The sequence below is a fragment of the Herpailurus yagouaroundi genome, unplaced genomic scaffold (assembly GCF_014898765.1).
Source record: "Herpailurus yagouaroundi ecotype Mexico unplaced genomic scaffold, PumYag 198, whole genome shotgun sequence".
NCBI classification, from domain to species: Eukaryota; Metazoa; Chordata; class Mammalia; order Carnivora; family Felidae; genus Herpailurus; species Herpailurus yagouaroundi.
In genome coordinates, this window is record NW_024412429.1 from 17,381,986 (window position 1) to 17,398,185 (window position 16,200).

At 38.4% G+C, this 16,200-nt stretch overlaps 1 protein-coding gene across 1 annotated transcript; it reads left to right on the forward strand.

Annotated features, from left to right (window-relative positions):
* Nucleotides 1-1,554: 1,554 nt before the first annotated feature.
* On the forward strand, nt 1,555-14,074 carry NUP43 (nucleoporin 43). The gene is made up of 8 exons (XM_040448912.1): nt 1,555-1,735; nt 2,053-2,175; nt 3,012-3,089; nt 5,322-5,502; nt 8,017-8,152; nt 9,639-9,790; nt 12,056-12,178; nt 12,706-14,074. The coding sequence occupies exons 1-8, from the start codon at nt 1,616-1,618 to the stop codon at nt 12,933-12,935; spliced, it is 1,143 nt and encodes a 380-aa protein (XP_040304846.1). The 5' UTR covers nt 1,555-1,615; the 3' UTR covers nt 12,936-14,074.
* The last annotated feature ends 2,126 nt before the right edge of the window (nt 14,075-16,200 follow it).

A 16,200-nucleotide genomic window follows, 5' to 3' on the forward strand; every position in this document is an offset into this window, starting at 1 on the left:
TCATCTCTCTGAAGTTTCCTAATGTTTTTCTACTTAAAAGAACAAAACCAGGGGCGCCTGGGTGGCTCCGTCGGTTAAGCGTCCCACTTCGTCTCAGGTCATGATCTCGCGGTCCATGGGTTCGAGCCCCGCGTGGGGCTCTGTGCTGACAGCTCAGAGCCTGGAGCCTATTTCAGTTTCTGTGTCTCCCTCTTTCTCTGACCCTCCCCTGTTCATTCTCTCTCTCTCTCTCTCTCTCTCTCTCTCTCTCTCTCTCCCTCTGTCTCAAAAATAAATAAATGTTAAAAAAATTTTTTAAAAGAACAAAACCAGTCTACTCTCAACAAGAGCTTGATAACTCTCTCTAAAGCTGACCTAGACAGATTGCATCTACACGTGCTGCTTCCATAAGCTGTGGCTGTGAAATAGGATGACCAATATCAAAAACAAGATATCATGGCCCCTTTTTAAGAAACAACTACCACAGTTATGGATATAATATAAAGGAGATTTTTAAAAAATCAGTGATACCTCTTGTATGCAATATGATTTACATTCTGATTGGGGAGATCTACCTTAAAAGAAAACAAGCAGCAGAGGGGAACCTATAAGTACTATTACCGGTCTAGATATCAAGTGCTATGTTTATTTAGACCTGTCGTGGGCTGGAGTAATCAGGATAAGATAGGGGAAGGAACTGGTTCTTGAAGGATGGCCAGGATTCCAAGAAGTAGAGAAAATAAAAGGATATTATAAGTAATCAGAAAGAAGCATGAAGGAACCTAAGAGACTGACTCCTAGGCTGTCGAGGGACAGATAAAACTTATTAATTACATAAGTGAATTGAGAAAGGTTACACAGCTAGGCAATGGGCATCAAAACTAGAATTGGAGTTTTTAGAATTCCAACTCTAGGCTCTGATAGTGGGTATTAACAACTTTGAAGCAGAGTATTTGAGGGACTACCAGTAAGTTTGTAATGTACGTACTTCCAAGAGAATTGGGGGATTTTCAATCTTTTCTATGGGTCCTGGAATGCAAACCATAATGCTTAGGTGTGGCTACTAGGTGGTTTCTCCTGCGTTGATTTTGTTTTGGTTTTGCTCTCAAATTTGCTTTTTAAAAACATTTTTTAAAAATGTTTATTTTTGAGAGAGAGACACACACACAGCATGAGAGGGGAAGAGGTGGAGAAAGAGGGAGACACAGAATCTGAAGCAAGCTCCAGCCTCTGAGCTGTCAGCACAGAGCCTGATGCAGGATAGAACTCACAAACCCTGAGATCACGAGCTGAGCTGCAGTTGGACTCTTAACAGAGCCACCCAAGCGCCCCTTAAATTTGCTTTATATTGCACAGTTATTGCACAAGTGCACTGTTTTAGTGTTCCTATACTGACTGGACTCTGTTCAGAGCCATACTGATTAGATTCTGTTCAGAGCCATATTGGTGAGGAAGGGCGCCCCAATTTCCTTCCACTTTGGGTTTGGTGGTTACCACACTCCCATGGAAGAGAATTGGCTCTCCGCAGCCACCGTCCGTTTGGTAACGTCCGATCCAATCAGGACTCCGCGGGAAGGGGCGGGACTGAGAGGCGCGCGCGGTGCTTCTTGCTGTATCTGCAGTGGTTGCTTTTGGCATGGAGGAGATTTATGCTAAGTTTGTGTCTCAGAAAATCAGCAAAACCCGGTGGCGACCGGTACCTCCGGGGAGCCTGCAGACCGCCGAGACCTTCGCTACGGGCTCTTGGGACAATGAGGTACCTCCATTCCCGGGCAGGAAGTTCCTCCCTCCTCCGTCTCTCCTGGAACCGCGCCGTCCGCGTTCAGCGCGCGAACTCTCGCCTTCTAGCTTCTCTCTCCTTCTCCCTCCCCCGAGTTCGTGTCTGAGGCTCGGTTGTCCGGTACCTCAGCCATCGATGGTGTGCTTGAGCCTCGAATCTCTTGTGCTTTAAAGTATCACCTTACCATTTGTCTGAGATGCTTTTAAAGCAAGGTTGCTTGAAAGCACTACAAGTTTTAATTTTCGAGAGTTTGACGTTTATTTCATCTCAAGGGAAAACTTTATGCTTTACAGGAAAATTATGTTTCGCTGTGGTCTATTGGAGATTTTGGGAACGTTGACTCTGATGGAGGATTTGAAGGAGAACATCAGTTATTGTGTGATATCAAACACCACGGTGATGTCATGGATTTACAAGTAAGTCTTTGTAATATCGAAAAGCTAACTTTTAAAAAACTGAGAGTAATTAGATCTCTAAAGGACCTTAAAGTGTGTCTAGTTTCATTCCGGCTTTACAGGAAACTGAGTTCTCTATAGGTTATGATTTGCCAACGTTGTATAGCCACTTAATAGCAGAATCAGAACAGGGGAAGGGGGTGCAGATTTCATCTCAGTTTTCGTTTTAATCTTGATTTGTTTAATTAGTTGTCCATCTGTTTGCCCAACGTTATTTTGGGAACTTTACATAAGTAAAGTAATTTTCATCACATGTTTGTGAATCAAGTGTTCTTTGTCACTAAGTGACAAATACTGTGCAAGGCACTTTGTATGGTTTTGCTTTTTGAATTCTTATCACAACCCCCTAAGTGGAGATTACTTCTTCCATTTTAAAGGTGTACCAAGGCTTAGAGAACTTAACTTGGCCAATGTCTCAAAGCCAGTAAAGTAGAGGGAATGGAATTAGTAAGTTTTCAAATCCTGATCTGTAGGACTTCAAACTCCCTGCATTTTCTTCTATAGAAAGCCACCTGACTCTGAGAATGATTATTTTCTAAACCTGTCTGGTAGCAGTCCAAAATTAAATCAGTTATAGGCAAAGGAGTTTAGGGGGAAAAATTGTAATTTATTCTTCATGAAAATCCTCTTGTTTGAATAGTGGTTTTTACTTTCAGACCCATCATCACATTTTATTTGTTTAGCATTTATAGGCTCGTTGCGTTTTAAAATTGTTATGCTAGTAATTGGGTTAACCAAATGGGCTTCCTCCTTATCAATATTTCTGAATCTATAACAAGCAGGAATTTTCTATTTAGTTTTTTGACCAGGAAAGAATTGTAGCTGCTTCATCAACAGGATGTGTAACAGTTTTCCTTCACCATCCTAATAACCAGGTAAAGAATTTTTGCTTGAAAACTGAATTTGTATTTTAATTATTTTTAGAAGGGCCTAAACAGGACTGTATTTAATAATGACACAAATAAGTTTCATATTCCCAAAATATGGAGTGGGGAGGTATCATATTACCTATGTTTTAGTAGGCTAAGTCTAGAACCAGGTTTGTGTCAGCCTTTACTGAAATTGGTTATCTTTAAATTCTGTTAGTCCTGACCTATCAGTATATTATTCTGGCAAGTAATTTTCCTATATTTTTCTCTTTTAAGTTGCTATTCTGATCTGTCAAAGAAAGAAAGAGCACCTTCTAGAAAGAGCACCTTCTAGTATCATGAGAACAGGAACAGCTACTTTGCTTCTGTGAATAGAACCTTGGTTTTAATTGGAGAGGATAGACTATAGGAAGACTTGACATTTTTTTCAATGCCTTGTATATTAAAAGTCTGAATACTGACCTTCAGAGCATAATGGTAGGGCAGTCCTTTAAAATAGTCCCATGTGGGGGCACCTGGGTGGCTCAGTTGGTTAAGCATCCGACTCTTGGTTTCATCTCAGATCATGATCTCATGGTTTGTGGATTTGAGGCCTGCATTGAGCTCTTCATTGACAGCGTGGAGCCTGCTTGGGATCCTCTCTCTCTCTCTCTCTCTCTCTCTCTCTCTCTCCCTCTCTCCCTCTCTCCCTCTCTCCCCCTCCCCCTCCCTCTCTCCCTCTCTCCCTCCCTCCCTCCCTCTCTCTCTTTCTCTCTCTCTCTCTCCTCCCCTCTCTCCCCCCTCCCCCTCTGCCCTCCCTTACTTGCTCTTCTGTCTCTCTCTAAAAATAAATAAACTTTTAAATAAATACATAAATAAGATAAAATAGCCCCATATCTAGTAATGGTTTTAAGTTGCTGGAAAAGAGTGTTTGTTTAGATTTTCAGGTTAATAAAGGTCATTTTCCAAATAAACACGCTTAGTAAATATAAGACCCAGATCTTTTTAAGTAGTTTTCTTAATGAGGCCACTTAGAAAATGCTATAGAGGTTTATTTCTCAGATGTTGGCTAATTCCCTTAAGAATTTAGAGTTGCTGTTGAGCACATAACTCTCTGGGGTGTCTGTCTGACTCAGTACAGCATGTGACTCTTGACCTTGGGAGTGTAGGTTCAAGCCCCACATGAGGTATAGAGATTACTTTAAAAACATAAAATCTTTAAAAAAAATGACATAACTAAAACCATATCTTTAATTTGAGATATTTGAGATACAGTAAAACTTTGGTTTGTGAGTGTAATTCATTTTGGAAACATAGTTGTAGTCCAAAGCACTTGTGTATCAAAGCAGATTTCCCCATAAGAAATAATGGAAACTGAGATGATTCATTCTACAACCCAAAAATACATAAAAATGATTACAATACTGTAATATAATACAAAATAATAAAGTTAATACAAAATATAAAGAAAAATAAATTAACCTGCACTTACCTTTGAAAACCTTTGTGGCTGGTGTGAGGGAGACGAGAGAGGAGCGTTATTGTGTAGGATAACTTTCACTTTCACTAACAGAATCACTGCTATCTGTTGGCTCAATGAAATCTTTTTCTTTTTGTGCAACTTTAACAAGAAACCTATTCAATGATGTAGAATGAAGCAAAGCATTCCTAAGCTTACTCTTGTATGAAAAAGCAAAGGACTGTCCATAGATGCTTTGAAGTGACAAAAAATACCCTAGTGCCAGTTTGTGGGCACCTTCCAGCATTCTGAAAAATCACTGATTTTCTGTCAAACACCATGGCCTGAAACCAAGCATTTGAGCACAGAAGACAATCACCCACAATCCTGCCCCTCAGGCACGCGTGCAAGAGAGAAGAACCGTTGGCTTAGTTGTGATCATGGGATGTTTGGCGTCCTGTATTACTCGTATTGCAAGACAACACTCATTTATCAAGTTAAAATTTATTAGAAATGTTTATCATGTGGAACACTCACAGAACGCATAACAAGTTACTACTTACCCAAGGTTCTACTGTATTATTGAGTAGCATTCTTTTTCAATCTAACCCAGTGTACACAGAGCTTTGATGAAAGTAGTTTCTAAGCTTTAGTACTCAGAAATACAAAGGAAAAAGGAGAAAGTTATTCTTTTTCTAGAAGGGTGTGAGACAGAATTTTAAAATAGTCTTTATTCAGGGGAAAGTGCTAGTTTTTAGGGCTTTGCTTTGATTAATCGTATTCCCACTTCTGACACCTAGACTCTGTCAGTCAGCCAGCAGTGGACCACAGCTCACTACCACACAGGTCCGGGCAGTCCTTCCCGTAGCAGTGCGCCATGCACGGGTGTTGTGTGTGACAACCCAGAAATTGTCACAGTTGGAGAAGATGGTCGAATAAATCTCTTCAGAGCTGATCACAAGGAGGCTGTAAGAACCATAGGTAAGAAAAATCCTATTTTGGGGCGCCTGGGTGGCTCACTCAGTTAAGTGTCTGACTTCAGCTCAGGTCATGATCTCACAGTTTGTGAGTTGCCCTGTGTCGGGCTCTGTGCTGACAGCTCAGAGCCTGGAGCCTGCTTTGGATTCTGCGTTTCTGCCTCTCTTTACCCCTCTCATGCTCATGCTCTGTCTCTCCCTGTTTTTCAATAATAAATAAACTTTTAAGTTTTTAATAAGTTATTATTAACATATATTTTAACATATTAATTGTTAATTATAGCATATTAAGCAACTACCATGTACTAAGTAAACACAATGCTGTGTTTGAAGGATGTAAAAATGTACAAAGATTTTTTTTTTTTTTACATTTTGTTAATAACTTATTTGTTTTAATTTATATCCAAGTTAGTTAGCATATAGTGCAACAATGATTTCAGGAGTAGATTCCTTAATGCCCCATACCCATTTAGCCTATCCACCCTCCCACACCCCTCCAGCAACTCTCTATTTGTTCTGTTATATTGAAGAGTCTCTTATGTTTTGTCCCCCTCCCTATTTTTATATTATTTTTGCTTCCCTTCCTTATGTTCACCTGTTTTGTGTCTTAAAGTCCTCATATGAGTGAAGTCATATTATATTTGTCTTTCTCCAACTAAATTCACTTAGCATTATACTCTCTATTTCCATCCATGTTGTTACAGATGGCAAGATTTCATTCTTTTTGATTGGCAAGTAATACTCCATTGTTTATAGGGGCACCTGGGTGGCTCAGTCGGTTAAGCGTCCGACTTCAGCTCAGGTCACGATCTCGCGGTCCGTGGGTTCGAGCCCTGTGCCGGGCTCTGGGCTGATGGCTCAGAGTCTGGAGCCTGCTTCAGATTCTGTGTCTCCCTCTCTCTCTGCCCCTCCCCCGTTCATGCTCTGTCTCTCTCTGTCTCAAAAATAAATGAACGTTAAAAAAAATTTTTTTTTTTTTTTTTAAATACTCCATTGTATATATATACCACATCTTCTTTATCCATTCATCCATAGATGGACATTTGGGCTCTTTCCGTACTTTGGCTATTGTTGATAGTGCTGCTATAAACGTTGGGGTGCATGTGCCCCTTTGGTTTCACCTGTATCCCTTGGATAACAAAGTAAGATCTCTTTACAAGATGATAGGTCGATAAGGCATATGAATGAGTGACTACAAAGGAAGAATAAACTTTTGGTTTTTTTGTTTTGTTTGGTTTGGTTTGGCTGGAGGGGATTACCAAGTAAAGACTTGAGGAGCAAGTGGCAATTAATTTAAACTAGGTTCTAAGCCACAAATATTACTGAAAGATGGCACACCAGACAAAGGGAATAATGTGGGGACAGGATAAGTCCATTGAGGAATGACAAAAAGTGTAGTTTAGCCCAACTTTAGATACTACTATAGGAGAGGTGACACATGAAAAAATGCTCTACATCACTCATCGTGAGGGAAATACAAATCAAAACCACAGCGAGATACCACCTCACACCTGAATTCACAAGAAACGTGAATTGGGACCGGGTTGTGAAGTCTAATGTGCAGCTGCAGAGGTTACATTTTGTTAGGTGGACACCTAGAGAGCCATTGAAACTTATTGAGCAAGGGGATGTTATCCTCCCTGTCATGCTTTAGAAGGATTATTCTAGTACAGTAATTCTCAACTATGCTTCACGTAGACTTGCCTGATGAGAGTTTCAACAACCCACCGCCCGAGACCTGAATCAGAACTTCCATGGACTGAGCCCATGAATCAGTTGTGTTGTTTATTATTCTTTTGAGTTCTGAGGTATACTTATTTAACTGTTAAGGACGATTGCCTGGAGTTTGGAGGAGTATCACAAAAGTGTATGCTAAATTATGTGATATAAACTTAAACACTCTGGAAAAAGGAAAAGGACCGGTATACCAGTCTGGAAGGACTTCATGGAGAAGAGAGTTGATGAAACAAAAGATGAATTGATTTTTTTTTTTTTTAAGATTCTATTTTTAAGTAATCTCTACACCCAGCATGGGGCTTAAACTTATAACCTTGAGATCAAGGGTTGCACGCTGTACCAAGTGAGCCAGCCAGGTGCCCCTAAAGATGAACAGATTTGAGATGATTCAGCCAGATGACACAAGTTCAGAATGAGCTCTGTAGGAAGCCCTGAGGTTTGGAGTTGCTGGCTTAACCACTAGTGGAAGGTATAAAATTGGATAGAGAGGAACTTGAAATTTTTCTCAGCAATGGAGGGTAATAATCTAAAGTGGAATAGAGAAATATGTCAAAATTCAGCCCTTTATGCAGAAAACAGATGTTTCATGAGTGATATCATTTTTCTATCAAAGGAGAGTCTATTTTAATGTATATATTACTGTTTCTTTTTACTATAGAAATTAAACTGATTCATTTAAAAGTTCACTTGTAATAGTTCAATTAATAGAAGGAATGTGATTTAAGATTTTCCTGGAAAAAAAGGACTTCTTAACAGGCACTACTGTTTTCTTAATTTGTAGACAACGCAGATAGCAGTACACTCCATGCTGTAACCTTCCTTCGAACTCCTGAGATTCTTACAGTAAATTCAATTGGGCAGTTAAAAATATGGGATTTCAGAAAACAAGGAAATGAGCCCTCTCAGATACTATCACTGTAAGTTTTCATTTGTAATTTCGGTAGTGTAATACATAGTTAATGTTTGATTGTTTATAGCAACTGACTTTAAATTTTTTTAGTGTTTATTTTAGAGAGAGAGAGAAAGAGAGAGAGAGAGAGAGAGAGAGAGAGAGAGAGAGCGAGTGAGCATGAGCCGGGGAGGGGCAGAGAGAGGAAGACACAAAATCCCAAGCAGGCTCCAGGCTCTGAGCTTTCAGCACAGAACCTGACATGGGGTCCGAAATCACACACTGCGAGATCATGTCCTGAGCTGAAGTCGGATGCTTAACCGACTGAGCACCCAGGTGCCCCATAGCAACTGATTTTAAACAATATTGTATTTAATTGCATTTGAAGAGAGAATGATCACTAATTAAATTTGATAAAGCAAGTATAATTTGATGGGCTTGAGATTCCTGTGCTGCATTTAGTAAATATTTTTGTATTGATTCAGAGCCTTTATCTCTTTGAAGTTTGTATCATTTAATGGGGAATTTATTTTTGCTCAACAATTGATGCTTCTGATAGTAACTATAAAAAAAAATACAATCCAAGATATTTTTTTCTGAGCAAAAATCCCTTATGTGTGCTATTTTCTCTAAGAATATAGAATGTGTTGCGGCACCTGGGTGGCTCAGTCGGTTCCGGTCATGATCTTGCAGTTCATGAGTTTGAGCCCCGCGTGGGGCTCTCTGCTGACTGCTCAGAGCCTGGAGCCTGTTTCAGATTCTGCCTGTCCCTCTCTCTCTGCCCCTCTCCCACTCATGCTCTGTCTCTCAAAAATAAATAAACATTAAAAAAAAAAAGAATAGTCAAACCATAAGAGACTCTTAGATACTGAGTACAAACTGAGGATTGATGGGCAGGGGGAGAGAGGAAAATGGGTGATGGGCATTGAGGAGGGCACTTGTTGGGATGAGCACTGGGTATTGTATATAAGCGATGAACCATAGGAATCCACCCCCAAAACCAAGAGCACCCTGTACACACTGTATGTTAGTCAATTTGACAATAAATTATATTTAAAAAATAAATAAAATAAAAATGTCAAAAAATAAAATGCACTTTTCATTTTAAAAAATTAGAAAAGAGGAATATAGAATGTGTCAAACTGAAAAAGTAATTGTATAAACAAAATATTAAATAAGGTAGAAGTAAACACTGTGCTGTTTAGTTGACACATGTTTCTAAAATGCCAAGAAATGGAAATATGTTTGCACATCTTACTATCAGATGATCTTGCTCCTTATGTCTGCAAATTGTAGAGAGAATAAATTACTTTGGCCTTTAATTCCCTCCCAGAGTTCTAGTATTTGGAAACATATTTAATGCACTCAATTTTTGGACACAATTTAAGTTCAACCAGTGGCTCAGGCCACAGAGGCCATCATTTAGTTACTAGAGGGAAACATGTTTTCATGGATTGTGCAAAGATAAATTCTACTTGACAGCATGTTTGATGTCATTGTATCTCCCACAAAAGGACTGGTGACCGAGTGCCCCTCCACTGTGTTGATAGACATCCCAACCAGCAGCATGTGGTAGCCACCGGTGGCCAGGATGGAATGCTGAGTATTTGGGATGTTAGACAAGGTACTATGCCTGTGTCTCTGCTGAAAGCTCACGAAGCTGAAAGTAAGTGCTATGGAGATGCACAAGTTTTTGTTGGGTACTAATGTAGGCAGCTTTCTGTAACGATACATATGGATCATTTTACGTTGTAGCTTTTGGCTGCATTGTATAAATGTGTAATAATTAATCACTTTTCATTTGACGTTTAGGTCCTTCAACATATGTTTTCAATATTATATCCAAAACCACAGTGATTATTCTTACATGTTCATCTTTATGCCCTTATTTTCTTCGGATGATTCTTTAGAAGTAGAATCAATGACCCATAATGTTTGCATAATTTTAAAGTTGCAATACATGTTATCAAACTGTTATACATAAAGATAATACCAGTTTATATTGCCATACTCATACAGTTTATATTGCCCGTGAGAGGATGCCCTTTTCCCATGCAAATGTAGGCCATCATTATTAATATTTGCTAATCTGTGTGTTCTTCAATTTTTTGTTGTACCTGTTTTGTTTTTTAAAAAAGAGCGGTAGATAGAGGATCTTGTCTTTTTTTTTTTGTTGTTCATCTTTTGATTTTGGTGGGGAGTTGTTGACTGCATACAAATTTTTCATTTTATCACCATCTCTGACACCATGACTGGGTTATAGTTTTAAATTCTGACTTGAGAGGTTTATATTAAGCCCTACTTGAGTAAAAGTACAAAACACAAACACACCAATATTGCAACTTCTCAGTTTAAGTATCACATTATTACCTTGGAAAGATAAATGACTTTTAAGTTTATATTCAAGAAGCAAATAAAAGGATAGAATTATTTTGCCTCTTCTAATTATAACCATGCCCAGGAAAAAAAAAAAAGAAATAAAAAGAAATAGGTTATGTCCTCACAGAATCTGATGTTGACTAAGCCAGTGGTAGTAAAATTACAGACTTTCAGATCTCTTCTTCGAGCCCCTTTTTAACTGCCAGACTGCATTGCTGAGCAATATACAGAAATGTAGTAGATTGTGATGTATTCTTTTGATTCATCCTGACTCTTGGCTAGAAATGAAATATGATGTTAGTATAGAGGTTTGTTTTCTATTTTGAAAATAAATATTTAAGAATCTAGGTTTGTACATTCTGCTTCTGGCTCTACAGGCTGTTTCGTTTCACTATGTGTTAATGAAACAGTATCAATGTATTTTACATAGGAATTTGCCCAGAACATGCTCTCCTGAAGAAGGTGAGCTTTTTATGTTCTGTGGCATGATGCTTAATTGTGGTAATGGTCGGAATGAGAATTGCCAGGTTGCAAGTATGTGCCTTATAATAACTTTATATGCTATGCCCTGGGCACCTTCTATGCTGTCTCTTTAAGCTTCTAATCCAGAATCCCTGAACTCTTGTTCACACTACCCGTTTTATCTGCACACTGCAGATAATTTCCTAAGGCGTCCTGGCCAGTCATTGGCTCCCATTTGTCTTTTGACACGGGAAGTTCTCTTAAAGTTTTAGAACTTGAGGGGTCCTAAATCCCAAATTGGCTTCTTAATAGCCCTCCATCTGAAACTGAGTCCAGATTCTGGGAATATTGCTAGGTTTTAGTTTGCTAGGAGCTAGTTGCTATTTCTGTGATATATACCAGAATTATCCGGAATCCTGACATGAAGCAAAGTTGAAATTCATTTGCATATTACTTTTATGGTCTTCTTTCAGTCTTCCCAGTAATAGAACCTTCATATGTTAATGACACAAGCATTAAAAATAAGAGAACTTACAATTAAAATACTTTTAGAATTCTCCCATTGTCATACTTTTCCATAAAAAGATGTAATAAGTTGGGGCACCTGGGTGACTCTGTTAAGTGTCCAACTCATGATTTCAGCTCAGGTCATGATCTGGAGGTTTGTGGGATCAAAGACCCACATTGGGCTCTGCGCTGACAGTGAGAAGCCTGCTTGGGATTCTCTCTCTTCCTTGCTCTCTGCCCCTCCCTGAGATGTGTGTGCATGGGTTCTCTCTCTCTCTCTCTCTCAAGATAAATAAACGTTAAAAAAATGTAATAGGTCAAATGGTTAGCCTTTATTTTCATTCATTTGCTGGCCCAATACACAAGTAGATTTACTTGGCTTCTTTATCCTATCTACATGTTATAGCCATTTGGAGAATTATATTGTGTCTTTTCTTTAATCTTGAAGCGTTTGATTTTTGTCACACACTTGGGGGTTGAAGGTATGTGGTGGAGTTAATGGAAGATGATGCATAGAGACCGGGTTTTAAAGTTTGTTCAACCAATCTGCACAGGAATTAGCTTCTTGGTTCTTATCTTTTAGTGTGGGAAGTTCACTTTCACCCATCCAACCCAGATCATCTATTTACTTGTTCTGAGGATGGATCCCTCTGGCATTGGGACGCCTCCACAGATGTACCTGAAAAATCATCACTGTTTAACCAAGGTAAAAGGGTTTAATGAAGACTCTTGTGTGTAATTTTTTATGGTTTCAAATACCATCTTAGAAATTCTCAGATTTGTAACGTTAAAGGATGACAGAATGTTTCCATTCTTCTGCTTCAGGGTAAATTCTAGTATCAGGGCTTGAGATCTGTCAGCTGCTTACTGCTGTACTGCTGATGACCACAAATGCCAGAATCTGGCTAACTTCGCACAGCCAGAGGTCTTCATGCTACGTTTCTGAGACTGTCCATTAAATAAGCAACAGAAAGACAGTCAAAATCTGCCTTGCCTAACGACTTCAAATCTGATATCCATATTGTCCCATGGAAATGCGAGCAGTTAATATCACTGAATGTGCATTTGGTCAAAAATGGTGATGTGTGATAATGGATTTATCACTCTGTTATTCTGAGAATAAAGTTTAAATCCTAGCCTTTTAACAATATCAGTAGAATTTCAGACGTTTACTAATACAAAATTGGTCTTGAAAGCTGTTTTCCCCTTCTCTTCTCTTTTCTTTTCTCACAGGAGGAAGAAGTAGCGCTTTTTTGTCTCACAGCATTAGTAACCAGGCTAATGTTCACCAGTCTCTTATAAGCTCCTGGCTCAGCACTGATCCTGCAAAAGACCGTATTGAAATCACAAGCTTGCTTCCCAGCAGGACTTTGTCTGTAAACAGTTTGGATGTTTTAGGTCCTCGTCTTGTTTGTGGAACTGATGCAGAAGCAATTTATGTTACTAGACAACTTTTTTCATGAAAATACTGTGGTTACATGATTTCAGGTAAAGCATATAGTTAGCCTTTTGAATTACCACTTCTACGCATATTTTTATGATTGGAAAATGTGAAATTGGCAGAGGAAGCTTCAGTCACCTATTGTTGATGTTGATGACCGGCGTTGGTTTTTGTCAGTTGAATGTTCTCCTCATAGTCGTAGAGTCTGACAGACGACTGGTGAGAAGAGAATTGGAACTTGTAGAAGAATATTAGAGGGACCCTTTTGCTGATGTAGACACTGCCTTCAAACGGGCCGCTCTGGACAGCTCGTGGACCCAGCTCTTCATCTTTGATGTTGTGAGACTTAATATTCTCAAACCGCCAACAGGTTCCTGTCCTTTTATTGACAGTGTGAGGGATGTGCCCCTCCCTGGTGGCGCTAGCCAGTGTTGATGTTTATCCTTTATATTGTAGATATCTTCTTCAGCCCTTCCACATTTTCTTTCCTTAATAAGTTTAATAAACTTCTTCATAAAGAATTGAACAAAAATGACAATTTTTTTGTAGTGTTCACATTTTTTTAAAGGAAAGTGTTATGACAGGTTAGAGTAGGTTTGAACAGAACTATATCAACTGCTTGGACCCGGCTTCATTTTTCTTGAAAAAAGTACATTTTTCCTAAGGATTTTTACTTTTGTTTAGTTTTACAACTTGTTCAAAATTGCCAAACTGGACATTGTGCAATAAAACAGAATTTGACATTGATAAGTGATCCAACTTCCAAACTGAAATTTGAAGATCACGTGTATAAGACTAGTATGATGATGTGATAAGAGTAAAGATGCCTTTACTCTTTTGATGTCTTTGTCCTTATCTACAGTGCTAACGATGACCTAACTTGTAGTGTTTTCTTTTGTTTGTTTTGAGTATAGTTGACAAAATGTTCCATTAGTTTCAGGTTAATGTGTAGTGCCTAAAGACAATTTAGTAACTTTGTCTTTTCAAAGTTTGTTAAATTAAATGTGTTATTGAACATCAAGACCTTAATGACAAATCACTGCTATTAAGCTCTTGGAGCATGTATTCATTTACTTCATTTATAATTCCAGTGGTAGTAATTATGGTAAAGTTTTGTTTTTCTGTCCTAATAAATATTTTCAATTTTTTAATGCCACCTTACCTCAGGGCTTTTGGTTTGGGGTTTTTTGTCAACGTTTTTAAATGAAATACATAAATGTAATCCGCTTTTTTATATATATTTGTCTCAAAAATATTTGATATAATTAGTAACTTGAATTGCAAAGAATCAGAAGAAAATGTTGCCATAGGAATTTTTAATGTTTATAGTTTTATTTCTGAGACTAATTTTTAAGATTTTCTGTCATTACAGAAGTAATTCATTACAGGAAAAAAAGGCAAAAGAAAATTGTAAGTGCTTATAATGTTAAACAGAGACAATTCATAGTCTTTTCATTCCCTTTTCCATCCATCAATGTGTGTGTAATTTGTTAAAAATGAAATATATCATGTTATATTTATCGAAATACATTCCCCAGCAGTAATCACATGGTTTCCATAATAACAACAGAGCTATTAATTTTCCGTTGACTATTTCCCTTTATGTAAATATCTTGCTGCAGCGCAGATCTCAGTGTCCCTTTCTTTACCCTCCGGGCATTCTCCCATCCAGCAGGCTACCACCCGTGCTCTGAGTGGGCCCTGAGTTGATATCCCTCTTGGAGGACTAGCTCCTGGGCCCACATTTTTCATGCACAGTGAGTGGCAAGCTTGCTGTGCCTTTGCTTTCCTCTGCATTATAGGCTGCTAAAAAGTTGAAAGGATTCATGTATGTTGCTAGTACCATTCTCTTGTTTCCAGCAGCAACATATGCAATTTCCCTAGATTGTTATAGTAAATAATTGATGGAGGGAGCCAGATGTGTAGGCTTAGAACACTAGCTTGGGCTGGAAACAAGTTTCAAGGTTGAATCTTTGCTTTGTTTTAAGAGTATTTGTAACCATGAGTAAAAGAAAGTATATTTGAACAGTGATACATTTCCTATCAACTGAGGGGTTCTCAGATTTAATAAGAAACATAAGCTTTATGTAGTATAAATAAAAACCCTAATTTATAAATTTGTTCATTGTCACTGCCTGTATTCACGAAACTATCAAATAGTTTCTTTTGAAGGCCGCAGGATTTCAGAGGTGGAAGGTACCTTGGAGAGCATCTCTAACCTAAATTTAACTGTCACTTTCAGAGCATTCGTAACAAATTATCATCCAGCCTGCCCTTGACAATATACTGTGATAAAGTTTCCTATTTCCCAATGCAGTCCCTCCTCACTTGGACAGCTCTTATTGATGTAGCCTTATGGCAGGGTTTTAGTGTATGGATGGAATAGAAAACAATCCTGTAAAAAAAAAAAAAAAAGGTAAGAGTCATGTTATTGTGAGTTAATGAAACAATCATGTGATCCTACTGTGAGATAGCCAATCACCAATCAATTTACTGAATTTGCATCATGTTGGGGTGCTTTAGTATAAGGTTTCACTAAATAAATTCATTTTCATATACTTAACTGAAACTTGGCTTTCGTTTGTCTTCCTGGGAGCCACAAAAAAATGTAATCTTTCATCAGGTATTCAGGTATTCAGAACTACATACCCTAGCTTGTTGGGGTAAACTTTTTTAATCTCTTCAATGGTTTCTAATGGGCAAAGCATTTCTTCCCAGTATTTCTTGTCCTTGGCTAAATCCTAACCCTTCCAAACTCCTTTTTGATGTCATATTCTCAAGAAAGCCTTCGCTGGCCTCAGACAAAAATCATACTCTGCTTTAAGAGCCTGTGCTGTGCTTGCAGCTGTATTAGCAGCCAGTGTCTATTGGACCACGTGCTCGAGAACAGGGCATGTTGTATTAACAGCGTTTAATACAATGTCTGATCCATGGCAAACACGGAATCGGTGCAGAGTGAGCTGAACTAACCTCACAATCGTGTTTTCCTTTGGAAAAAATACTTCCATTTGCCAAAGACCATCATTAAAGTGTGACTTGCAAAATGAACACTTTCCCGGGTGGTGTCTGCCTTGCTCAGAGTCCGACAGAAATCTTAACCATCCTGGTTCTTGGTACAATATTCCTTTGCAATGCTGTCTTAGCTTACTTTCACTATTCTGACGTTTGTTCAGTTAGACTGCTGACTAATTGAACTTAAACCATTAGCCTTTTTTACACATCTATTATACTATGCTTCCCCTATTCTTGAATTAATGTCGATGACTTTGATCCCTACTAGAGGTCAA